General features: G+C 40.5%; 1 protein-coding gene across 1 annotated transcript in view; it reads left to right on the top strand.

Annotated features, from left to right (window-relative positions):
• Positions 1 to 12,707, top strand: part of AKAP12 (A-kinase anchoring protein 12) — a 28,149-nt gene that overhangs the window by 12,581 nt on the left and 2,861 nt on the right. The window contains exon 2 of the mRNA XM_018567579.1: positions 5,206 to 12,052. Coding sequence (XP_018423081.1) covers positions 5,206 to 12,044 — 6,839 coding nt within the window. The 3' untranslated portion in view covers positions 12,045 to 12,052. The remainder of the gene's footprint in view (positions 1 to 5,205; positions 12,053 to 12,707) is intronic.

Raw genomic sequence — 12,707 nt, 5'->3', positions numbered from 1 at the left:
ACCCTTTTACTCTTATTACCCCCTCCCCCCCATGGGACCACATGGTGGACTAAGGAAGGATGAATAGAGGGTGATTGTTTGTTTATTTACATGCATTTGCCTGCATTGATAGAGAAGGGGTTAACAAGAGACAGGGAGAAGAGGCTATTCATCAGTTACATATGTGACTAGGGGAAATGGAATTATTTAAATGTTGTCTTTGTAATCTTTCCATCTCTATGAATAAGCCGTTTGGTGAGACATGTTGGAGTTGGAGGAGCCTGAGTGTGTTTACAGCATGTTTTGACTTCGGGAATAAACATTGTCCAGCTTGTGATATCAGTCGTTTTTGCTACAATTGTTTTGGTGTCAAAATGCATAGGAGTACTTACATTTCCCAGGAGCACACACTGCCTTTACAGTTTTTTAATAAATGTTAGCGCATGCAGCAAGTATTGGGCCTCATTCACACTGCCGCGCATATATGCGCGTATTGTACCATATGCAGCATATGCAAATAAATAGGCCCATACACATAGCTGCGTATGGAGCTATATATTTGCACAGCGTAAAAATGCGCAAACACAGAATGGAACTGAGATGCGTCCGGGCAGCGTATGTCTGTGTACTTTACGTGCATATGCGCGTGTTAGCGCACGTATACAGTTCATTAAAATTTCATTTACGAATGATGCATTCTGGGATTGCATATAGTGCATGCATGTACGCACGTACATACGCGCATGTACACGTATATACGCAATATACAATTTTGCTCTTGCATTGTGTGTGAATGAGGACTTAGAGCAACACCGCTGGTGTGCAATGCTGGCTGCATTTAGGGTAGATTACCAAGATGCAACTAAACATGTTTGTTGGCTTGATGGTGTGTATTATCTCTGGATTCCTCTGAGCTTTCATTGTAGAGCCTTAAGCTGCCCACACACCTTACAATTTATCTGCAGATTTTCTATGGTCAGATGGAAAAGGTGCAACAGATTCCTCCATCTACACTTAACTGTGTATGAAGTAATCTCCACCTGGGCCAATCTGTTGCACTTTTTCCATCTGACCACAGAAAATCTACAGATAAATTGTAAGGTGTGTGGGCAGCTTTACATGCTCCAGTTCTATAGGTGCCCACTGAATGACACAGTACTTAGTTTAAAGATATTGCTTTGATGGTCTAAGTGGAAGGGTCTGGTTGCTATAGTCAAATGATTAGATTAAATTGTATTTCCATGTTTGCAGACAACTTGGAGAAAACCCCTCTATATGTTTTGTGTTCCTAATTGCACAGCATCTCTAATAATTTTAAAAACACATTTCTTACCTTTTAAAAGAGTCTATGCAGCTGGCCCTTGGAGCTTCTCTGTACAATTTCAAAGTGATGGGAAACTGTCTGTCCCTATTAGGAAATTAGTGGAAATCTCCCTATCAGAACAAAATGTCATGGAAAATCTTTCCAACAGGGAACCAGAGAAAACCAAACATTTTTACTTGTGTATGTCGCCACACCCTAGACTACACTCTGGGTCTATAATTTGCAGGCTAGGACAGTTATAGAAGCCAAACACAGAGTGCCAAAGATAAAGCAAAGATTAATATTCATTTTCTGCTGAAGATTTCTATGTGCCTAATGATATCCCTGACACTTGCTTTTAAATATTGCATAGCACTAGGAATGAGCTTCAGGTCAACCAGGAATTCAAACTGAACTCTAGTCCTTTGCCATTTAGAAAAATGGCGAACAAAAGTAATCTTATGACTAGTGATGGGCAGAACACCCCCGTGTTCGGTTCGTATTCGAATACCCGAACAGCCGAAAAGTTTGAATACGTACTCGAACCTAATGCAAGGCAATGGGGTAGAACTTTCGAAAATGATTGTCCCGTTTAAGAGTGCGTATATGCAAGTTATTGGCCATAAAAGGTGTATGGGGGTCTGGGTATTGCCCTGGGGGACAGGAATCAATGAAAAAAACAAACAAAAAAAATACAGTTTTTACAGGAGCAGTGATTTTAACATCACTTGAAGGCTAGAAATAAAAATGAAAAATTCTTTTAAATATCGTGCCTGGGGGATCCCCTTAACCTGCCTGTAAAGTGGCGGATCTGTAGGATGTATAGAACCTGCTGCAGCAAAATTGAAATTTTTAAAATCAGACATTTTTTTGGGTACTCTTAAAGGAGAACTATGGGGTTAAGTCTTTTCCCCATAGTTCTCCTTAGGGTAACGGGAGGACACAAATTAGCGTCCTCCCGTCACCCTAGGCTCAGTATACCGCGAGCTGCAGCTCGCGGTATACTGAGAAGCCGTAGTATACCGTGATCTACTGCTCGCGGTATACTGAGACGCCGCAGCTGAAGCGGATCCCGACAATTATGTCTGGATCCGCCCAGCTGCGTGACTGACAGCTGGCTCTGCCTATCTAGAGGCAGAGCCAGCTGTACCCTCCCCTGTCCGTTCCGCCAGTCAGCCCTTGCGGATCGGAGCGGGGGGAATCCAGCCCCTCCCCTGTCACGGCAGAGAGCCATGACAGGATCGAGTGGTGAGCGAACCTCCGGTATGTGTTCGCTCACCTCCCGATCTACTGAGCCGACCTGTGACAGTCTCATTGTCACAGGTTGGCTAAAACTATGAGGTGAGTGAAAAGCACTCACCTCGTAGTTCTCCTTTTTAAAGTGTGCAGTTCCCCCTCTGAAAGAATACCAGACCTTTAAGGTCTGGCAGGAATGTTATGTCGCCCATGAAATGGCATAATAAGGAGGACCCTCTCACTGCCTAAATTTTTTTTGCCCCTCATGACAATGTTCAACTATCCATGCCCGTTGTTTTAAAGTACATTGCCTATTCGCTTTGAGAACTGCCAGAATTTAGATTGACCTCCATTTGACTTGAGATTGGATTCAATTGCACAACTTCTGATATTTATGATGAGCTTGACGAATGGTCTGTGAGTCAAACCCAGGCACATTCGCATATAACTATAAAGCACATTACTGTATAACAAATACGTGACTATAAGCACAACTAGTTCAGCATAGATTTGGTAGTTCACCAAAGTTGACAGTAAAATAAATCATATGTCCCATGTTTGTGAAGTTTAATAATAATGATGAAAATGACAATGGCAGGATGAGTCTGTTCAGCAATATGGACTCTTTAAAAATCTAAATTGGTAATTGACATTACGTTTTTAAAATGCAGCTTCTTTCAGTTTATTACAATATTGTTAATATATCTGAAAACAAAAACAATCCACACTATACATTAAGGTCTAGATTTAAAATGACGTGTCAGTTTGCCCTCTTTAGGGTCCATTTTCTGTTGCTTTTTGTTGCTTACTTTCCCCATTTAAAAAAAAAAAACGACATACTGTAGTGCTCTGCTAAAGTAAACTGTGATTAAACTGCCATCTAGTGTTTTATTAGCTAAAGTGCATTTATCATCCCAAGAAAATACAGTACATTGTGTGTGTATATATATATATATATATATATATATATATATATATATATATATATATATATATATATATATATATATATATATATATATATATATATATATATATATATATATATATATACATACATACATACATACATACATACATACATACATACGTCTTTTTATATTTACAAAAACTACTCATATGGTATAACTGTTTTAAAGTACATTGATTCCCTTTCATGTATAATACTGTGTTTTACCACAGTTTTTTAAAATCATATTTTAGTTCTGTGATCCTAACAAATATTGGTTTTAAGGGTCTGTATGTTTTAACACTAAAAGGACAGAGCTATTATGTACATACATTTTCTCATTCCCTCTTTTGATCCAATTACTACTTTTAACCCCTTCATGACTGAGCTTGTTTTTCGTTTCTGTTCGTAAATGACTGACACACTTTTGACATTTTTGTGTGATTCTTCCACGTCGGTAATATACTTTCTTACAAAGTGCACCCACACATATTCTATATTGTTTTTTAGAGGTTAGATAGGGCTATATATTTATATCACATATGTGTGTCTAACGCCTCACTTAGGACAAATAAAATATTAAAAAAAGTTAAAAAAACACTTTTTTCCCAGTTTTGATTAGTAGTATTTTTTTTACAAAACCAGCACAGATAAAAAAAAAATGCAATACATTCATTTATTTGTCCCTTATTTTTATTTTTTTTAACACATTTTTTTTTTTTTTTACACTTCACTTTTTTTAAACTTAAAAATGTTATTTATTTAATTATATCAAGCAGTCATTGTGAATTAATCTCACTGCTTGATAAATTAATAAATGTATTATTTATTAATTTATCAAGCAGGCTGGTTATTATCAGGCTGCTTCAGAACAGCCAATAATAAGTTAGTTACACTGATCCTGCAGCAGTTCAGGATTCAGCTGTCACTAAAGGTTTTCTGATTGTTGCAACAACGATCAGCAAACTGAAACATTCTCCTTTCACCAATAGATACATTATGTACCTATTGGTGAAAGAAAAAAAAAAAAAAGCCAGTATAGATTGAGAGAGCTTTTGCCGGCATGTGTGTCCCTCTGCTTCTGTCTCTCGGACACCCGATATTAAGGTATCGGGTGTCTGAAAAAGGTTAACCCTTTCATTAATGAATGCCTCTGTAGTAAGGGCATCCATTAATGAATGTTAAAAGCTGATTCCCAGCGGTTAACAGCCCTCTAAAGCAGCAAATAACTTGTCACGTACAGTGTACGTGACGAGTCATTTGGTCCCTTTGTGGCTGCACGTACAGTGTACGTCTCCCGTCACGAAGGGGGTTAAAGGTCCTAAAAGACCATAGATCATGTAACTTCTTTTTTTTTTTGCTGGCTAATATATTCTTCTTATTCATTTTTTTTAACTGCATGCTGCAAGTTTGGTTAATTCTATTTCTGCTTAAGTCTGTGGAGATAGGTTTTAAATACAATGGGTGATTTCATTTCTGTAATAACCACTTAAACATGGAGTGTAAACTCAAGATTTTTTTTTTAAAACTTGCATATCACTTAATATATTAATGATGATTTTTTTTTATAGTGTTTAAATCATAATTTTTTTTGTGTGCTGTCTAAAAACAAGCATGCATGTGCACATACTTCTGGTGTGAACAAATGTAATAGCAGATAATTTTAAAGTATCTCTATTTTGTGAACACACAGTATATGTGAAGATGAATACTAACAGCTTTCTTTTTCAATTTGTAGTTGAGCAGACCGAGCCTGCCAAAGTGACAATGAATGGAGAACAGGAGGAAAATATGGAGGTCGCTCCTAGTGATTCCGCTTCAAAAGAGAACACAAAGGAAGATGGCCAAGCCGAGATATCCGAAATTAATGATACAACACCAGTGTCTGAAGAAAAAGAGTCTCCAGAAGAATCAAATGAAAGCCAATCCAATGAAGTGGGGTTCAAAAAAGTGTTTAAATTCGTTGGATTTAAATTCACAGTAAAAAAAGAGAAGACTGAAAAATCAGAACCTGTACAACTTTTAACTGTGAAAAAAGATGAAGCTGAAGTCAATGGCACAACCAGTGAAGAGCATATTGATGCTGAAGCTGAAGGCAAGACACAGCAGGAAACCAAAGATGATGTTCAGCAAGCAGAAAGTCCAAATGGGGCTCCACAGGCTGTAGAAAGTCCAGCTGAAGTACCTGAGGAGGCACAAAAGGATGAACTAACAGAGGCACAAAAGAAAATAGAAGAACCAGAAGTGGAAAAAGATAAAAAGTCTCCAGAGTCTCCAACAAACACAGTTGTCTCTGAAACCTCTTCCCCTTTTAGGAGATTTTTTACACAAGGATGGGCAGGACTGAGGAAAAAGACAAGTTTCAGAAAATCAAAGGAAGAAGACCCTCAAGAAGTAGAGAAACACATCAAAGGTGAAGAACAAGAAAAGACTGACACACCAGAGGCTGTAAAAGAGGAGGGTGAATCTGTAACAGAAACTATTGAAGAAAAGCCAGTACCAGAAGAATCAAGTAAATCTGCAAGTGACGAACCAAAGTCCTCTAATGAGGAAGAGTCTCAGATCTCTCCACAAGAAACCAAAGCAGAGAAAGCACCATGTGCCCAACCAGAAGACCAAGAATCAGAAGAGACTGTGAAAACAGATGAGGGTATAGTGCAGGTAACAGAAGAAAAAGAAAGTGTAACTGAAATTGTTACATCTGCATTAAGTGTCTCAAATGAAGTAAAGGCTGAAACTGATGGCTTGGAAATTCAATCTGAGAAACAAATAACAGAAGAACTATGTCCACCATCTGTTGAAGTAACAAATGAATCAGAGTCAGAGGTAGCACCCGAAACAGAAGTACCTGCAAGCCAGCAGTCTGAGTTGCAGTCCAGTACTGAAAGTGCTGACCTGGAAAAAGGCCAAGAAGCAATTACAACAGAAGCTGAACTGTTATCCTCTCAAGAGAAAGTTAAAGCTCAAGCCAGTCCTTTAAAAAAGCTTTTCAGCAGTTCCGGGCTAAGGAAGCTTTCAGGAAAGAAAGGAAAAGTAAAGAAAGACCATGATGCTAAGGTGGACATGACAGCAGAAACTGCACCTGCTTCATCAGAGTCACCAGAGGCTGCAGACGTAGATGGTGAAGATAGCTCACCCTCCTCTCCTGATGAGTCAGCAGAGACTTCACCAACAGAGAAACCAGTAGAGGAAGAACCACAAGCAGCAGATGTAGAAGGTGAAGGAGCAACATCTGATGGCGAAAGAAAAAAAGATGGGATTACACCATGGGCCTCTTTTAAAAAGCTTGTCACACCAAAACGACGCCCAAAGAGATCATCTGAAAGTGATAAGGAGGAGGAGGTTGAAAAAGTAAAAACCTCAACTATGTCCTCTACGGATAGTGGGGGTTCCATTGAAAATCAGGAAGAAACCAAAGAAACCAGTGAAGAACAAAAGCTTGAAAAAAGCACAGAAGAAAATAAAAAGAAAGCTGACAGTTCAGTTTCATGGGATGCCTTAATATGTGTTGGCTCTTCAAAAAAACGAGCCAGAAAAACATCAGATTCAGATGAGGAGGAAATTCAGAAATCTCAGGAGGAATGCAAGAAAAATGATGGAGAAACAGTACAAACTAAAGAACCTGAATCTGAAAGTCCCATCACAAGTTCACAAGAGCAACAAGTTCAAGAAAGCCCATCACCAGATCAGGCTAGTAGCCCTACAGAAGGAGATGGAGTATCTACTTGGCAATCTTTTAAAAGACTAGTTACACCCAGACGAAAATCAAAAACTAAAGCAGAAGATAAACCTGAAGAAACTGTTGTAGTATCCAATCAAGAACAGTCTACCTCAGAGGGTGAAGGCAGCAAAGAAGAATCTTGGGTATCGTTTAAAAAGTTAATGCCTGGGAGAAGGAAGAAAAGATCAGATGCCAAACAGGAGCAGGCTCCCCCCAGTGCTGATCAACCAGTACATGAAAGTGCTGAAGATGACTCTGATGAACCTGCAGTAGTTCCTTTGGCAGAGTTTGATGCAGCTGAGCTAGAAAAACTGAATGCCCAGAAGTCTATTGTAGTATCAAGTCCTGCTAATGTTTCAGGTGAGCAAAAAGAGTCACTTGAGAAATCCAGTGATGAACTTGTTCAAGCAGTTACAGTGACTTTAATAGAGGGAGAAAGGGCAGTCACTAGTCTTGAAGAAAGATCTCCATCCTGGATTAGTGCAAAGGTTACTGAGACTATTGAGCATGCAAAAGAAGTGGAAGAAACCATTGAAAAAATTAAAACTGAAATTACTGTTGAAGAAAGTGTGGTGTTTAGCACCGTTTCACAAGTTATGTCAGAAACACAAAGTACTTTACTTAATGAAGTTGAATTAACTTCAGAAGCTTTGACTGCTCTGGAAGAGGCAATAGAAACATCATGCGCAGAAGAGACTACTGAAATGCTGTCTGCTGTTTCACAATTAGGTGAATCGGCTATGTCTACTGAGCAAGCTACACCGGTGCCAGAAGATGATGCAAGTGTGCAAACTCTGCAAGAACAGAAGCAGCTCACTGATCATATATTACATGCTGTTGCAGAAAGTGCAAAACTCTCCTTCGATGTTCTAAACTCAGAAAATGTTAATGTCTCACCAATCATTGAGGATAATTTACAGGAAACAAACATGGAACAGAGGGCTACTATTTTGACTAAAGACATTTTTGCTGAATTTGTAGAGGAGCAAAAGCTTGCCTCCACTGTAGTGGAAGAACACATTGAGAAAGTTATCATTACTGTTACAGAGAAAGTGATTGAATGCATCCCAACTTTAGTTGAAACTGTTAAGTCTGAGGAAAAAGTTAGTGAGTCTACTGTGGAGCAAACAAATACCATTGCTGAAGATGAATCTATGCCAGAGAAGCCCAGTGAAAGTTTCTGTGTTTCTCCTTATGACCAGGATACAAAAGCTGCCTCCATATTAGCTGAAGACAACACTGACAAACCTGTTTCATATGCAGCCCTTGAGAAATTAGGTGAAGATTTACAAAATTCTGTTGTCCGAGTGATAGAAGAATCTTTTGACAGTGGTGAGAAAAACATAGGGAAATTTGCTTCTAGTTTTGTTTCTCTTTCAGCGAAGGAAACTCCTGTTGATGTTTCAACTGCAGTTAACTCTGGTGCAGATGTTGAAATTTCATTTGGGGACCAGTTGCATGCTGATGAAAATACCCCCTTGTCACTTAATATACAATCTGTAGAATGTGTATCAGTGCCTACTGAAGTAAGTGCCCCACTCTCATCTGAAATAGAAGCTCAAGAAAGTTTTATTATTTCATCTGAGCTGCAGGAAAATGCAGGTCTTGCATTAGATGTGAAGCATGTTGAAGAATCTGCTCCTATATCAGCTGAGCTACAACCTAAAAATGTTGCTCCCATGTCACTTGTGTTTGATGCGCAGAATGAAGAAGTTGTTGCAGTGGCTACTGAGGTGACAGCTCAAGAAAGTGCCCCTGTGGCAGATGAAGTAGAAGTTGAAAAAAAATCTCCTTTGACAGTTGAAATGCAAGCTGAAGAAAGTTCTCTTGTTGCAACTGAGGTGCAAGCTGAAGAATGTGCTCCTGTGGCTCTTGAGGTGCAAGCTAAAGAAGAAAGTGTTCTGGTGCTGTCTGAGGAACAAGCTAAAGAAGGTGCATATGTGCTATCTCAGCTGAAAGATGAAGAAAGTTCTTCTGTCCCAGCTGAGTTAAAAGCTGAAGAAAGTGACACTGTGCAACCTGAGGCACAGACAGAAGAAAGTGCTCCAGTGCCAGCTGAGTTGAAGGGTGAAGAAAGTGATGCTCTGTCATCTGAGGTACAGACAAAAGAAGACGCTCCTGTGCTAGCTGAGGTGAAGGCTCAAGAAAGTGATGCTGTGCCACATGAGATGCAAGCTGAAGAAAGTTCCCCTGTGCCACCTGAGGTAAAAGCAAAAGAAGGCACCCCTGTGCCGCCTGAGCTACAGACAGAAGAAAGTGATCCAGTGTTAGCTGAGTTGGAGGCTGAAGAAAGTGATGCTATGCCATCTGAGGTACAGACAGAAGAAGACGCTCCTGTTCTAGCTGAGGTGAAGGCTCAAGAAAGTGATGTGGTGTCACATGAGATGCAAGCTGAAGAAAGTGCTCCTGTGCCCCCTGAGGTGCAGGTTAAGGAAGCTGATCCTGTGCTATCTGCAGTACAGGTTCAAGATGATGTCCTTGTGCCATCTGAGGTACAGGTTGTAGAAGCTGTTCCTTTGCCACATGAGGTGCAGGTTGAAAAAGCTGCTGCTGTGTCATCTGAGGTGCAAGCTGAAGAAAAAGCTCCTGTGCCACCTGAGATAGAGGATAAAGAATTTGTTCCTGTGCAACCTGAGGTGCAGATTGAAGAAGCTGCTCCAGTTCTATCTGAAATGAAGATTGAAGAAGCTGCTCCTGTGCCTTCTGAGGTGCAGGCGGATGAAGCTGCTCCTGTGCCTTCTGAAGTGCAGGCGGATGAAGCTGCTCCTGTGCCTTCTGAGGTGCAGGCGGATGAAGCTGCTCCTGTGCCTTCTGAGGTGCAGGCGGATGAAGCTGCTCCTGTGCCTTCTGAGGTGCAGGCGGATGAACCTGCTCCTGCGCCATCTGAGGTGCAGGCTGAAGAATCTGCTCTTGTACTCCCTGAGGTTAAGACTGAAGAAACTGCGTGTGTGCCAACTGAAGTTCAGGATGCAAGGGATGTTACTGTGACAGCTGAGATGCAATCTGAAGAAGATCTGCTGGCTGAGTTTCAAGCTAAAGAAAGTGTTCCTGTGTTGAATGAGCCTTTTGCTGAAGGTTTTCCTGTGCCTTCTGAGGTTCAGGCTGATGCAGTTATGCTTGTGCCTACTGGGGTGCAGGCTACAGAAGATGTTAAGGTGACAGATGAGGTGCAGGCTGAGGAATGTGCTCCTTTGTTAGCTGAAGAAAATGTATCTCTTCTTACTGAAGTCCAGGCTGAACAAGATGGCCCTGTGTCAGCTGAGGTGACTGCTGAAGATGTCCCTGTGTCCGCTGAGTTTAAAGCCCAAGAAAGTGAATCTGTTTCCAAGGAAGAGAAGGAAGAGTGTACTCCCTTGTCAAGTGAAGTGAAGATTGAAGAAGTTGCCCCTGTTTTGCCTGCGGAACAGACTGAAGATTTTTCTGTATCAACCAAACTGCAAGTCGATGAAAGTACCCCTGTATGTGCTGAAGGTCAGGCTAAAGAAGCCATTTCTTTGTCAGATAAAATTGAAATTGAAGAAAGTACTCCTGGATTAGTTGAAGGACTGGCTAAAGAAGTGATAGCTGAGGAGCAGGCTAAAGGAGAAGAGTTGGCTAAAGAAAATGTTCCTGTTTCAGCTGAGGAGCAGGCTAATGAAGATGTTTCTATTTCAAGTGATGCACAGGCTGAAGGAGATGTCTCTTTTTTTGCTGCGGTGCAAAGGAAACTCCCGGTATTAGACCTGGGGCAGATTGAGGAAGGTGTAGCTACATCAGCTGAAGAAAAGGCTAAGAAGGATGTTGTGTCAGATCAATTGCAGGTTCATGAATGTGTTTCTGATGTGCAGACAGAGAAGGGTGAACCAGTTGAAGAATGCATCTTAGTAAGTGACACAGAGAGAGTCATTACTGTTATGGATGATCATTTAGAAAGTACTGGTACTGCGAGCAAACCTGTCAATGTTAAAAATTCACAAGCTCCAGATGAGGAAACAAAAGAGTCGGGAGAATTTAAAGTTGAACAAGATGAAGATAAAGGGGACTCTGGGTCTCTAAATAATGCAGTTGATCAGTTACCACTGTTTCAAGAAGTAAAGGAGGAAATAATTACGACTGACATTCCAGAATGTAAACTCTCAGAGGCTAGCAAAGCATCTGATGCAGTTACAGCTGCCGCAGTGGAAGAAAAGCTTTTGTCAGAGACCGTTAAACCTATGGAAACATCATCAGATTGCATACAGCTTACTGAAGAGCCCAACCTTAATCTACAATCAAAAGACCATGCAGAAAAGCCAGAGGAGAGTAAGACTCTAGTGGCCTCTGTTTCTCAAAAGGCTGCGGCTATTGTAGATGCTGCAATTGAAGCAGCAGCAAATTGTTTTGTGGTGGATGCAAGCAGCCAAGGTGTAACTACTGAAGAAAAACATCAAACAGAAGAAACTATTGTAGAAACCAATAACACTAAATGCAGTAGTACCACTACTGTGCGCATTACAAGTAAGACGACAGTGGAAAAAGTTACAGTAATATTTCATAATAATGAATGCGTCAGCACTGAAAGACAGAATCAGGAAGATGAGTTTGTTTCCCAAGTTCAAGAACCTGTACCAGTACACAATCCCATAGATACTCTTAGTAGTTCAGCACAAACCAAAGGAAATGAAACAGGTGATGAAAATAAACCAACAACCCAAGAGTGTGTCTTTATTCCATCTACTGATTTGGTAGACCAAGAATCAGCAAAAACCACATCTAATGTGGAAGAAGAAAACAAGCCCTCACCTATCAGCATTCAGGAAGATATTCATAAAACATCCATCCAGACAGATTCTTCTACTACAATTCCCCAAGAAAAGGCCCAGCCTGTGGAATCCTGAAGTCAAATGTAAGTTAAGAGTGCAGAAATACATTTATCGCATATCTGGAAGTTCCTGGGAGATCTGTACTGAGAGAAGGATCTATGATGCCACTTCTGATCTACTTATTAAAATGCTGGTTGCCTTTACACCACTGGCTTTAATACTTTGTGATTTACTGACCAGGAGTAAGCATGTAGCAACTCCGTATGAAGTTAGATATCCTGATTTTCATGCTTGTTCCTAGTCATTACTTATAACAACCAGTCAGAATTTTTAGAAGGAGAGGTCAGCAATGGCAGCCTACACATTCGCTCAATACAGATTTGCTTTTAATCAACTTTTTAGCTCCAGTGCAGTGATGTTAACCTGAATATGCTTTTCAGAAGTATTGTATTATATGCATTAATTTATGTCTCATTTAGGGCAAAATGACATTGTCTCTGTAAAGGTCCCCTCTGCCAGTGCTCCTTTGCTATTTCTGCTTCTATCAAGCCAGCCCTAGTATCAGCTAGTGTCAAGGGTGCTGGTGCCACCAGGGAAACAGTGACTTCACTCTGTCAGTCAGGTGACAGTGCTTAGGCCTAGCAATTGGCTGCTATAACCAAACACTGTAACGGGGAAAAGATCACACGCACCCCATAGCCAGAAGCACTGTATACTGTTGCTAACTGCAACAAAGCA

The sequence above is a fragment of the Nanorana parkeri genome, unplaced genomic scaffold, assembly GCF_000935625.1.
Source record: "Nanorana parkeri isolate BGI_ZX_2015 unplaced genomic scaffold, ASM93562v1 scaffold1067, whole genome shotgun sequence".
Lineage (NCBI taxonomy): Eukaryota > Metazoa > Chordata > Amphibia > Anura > Dicroglossidae > Nanorana > Nanorana parkeri.
Note: the sequence above shows the minus strand (reverse complement) of the source record. Positions and strands in the feature narration are given on the sequence as shown.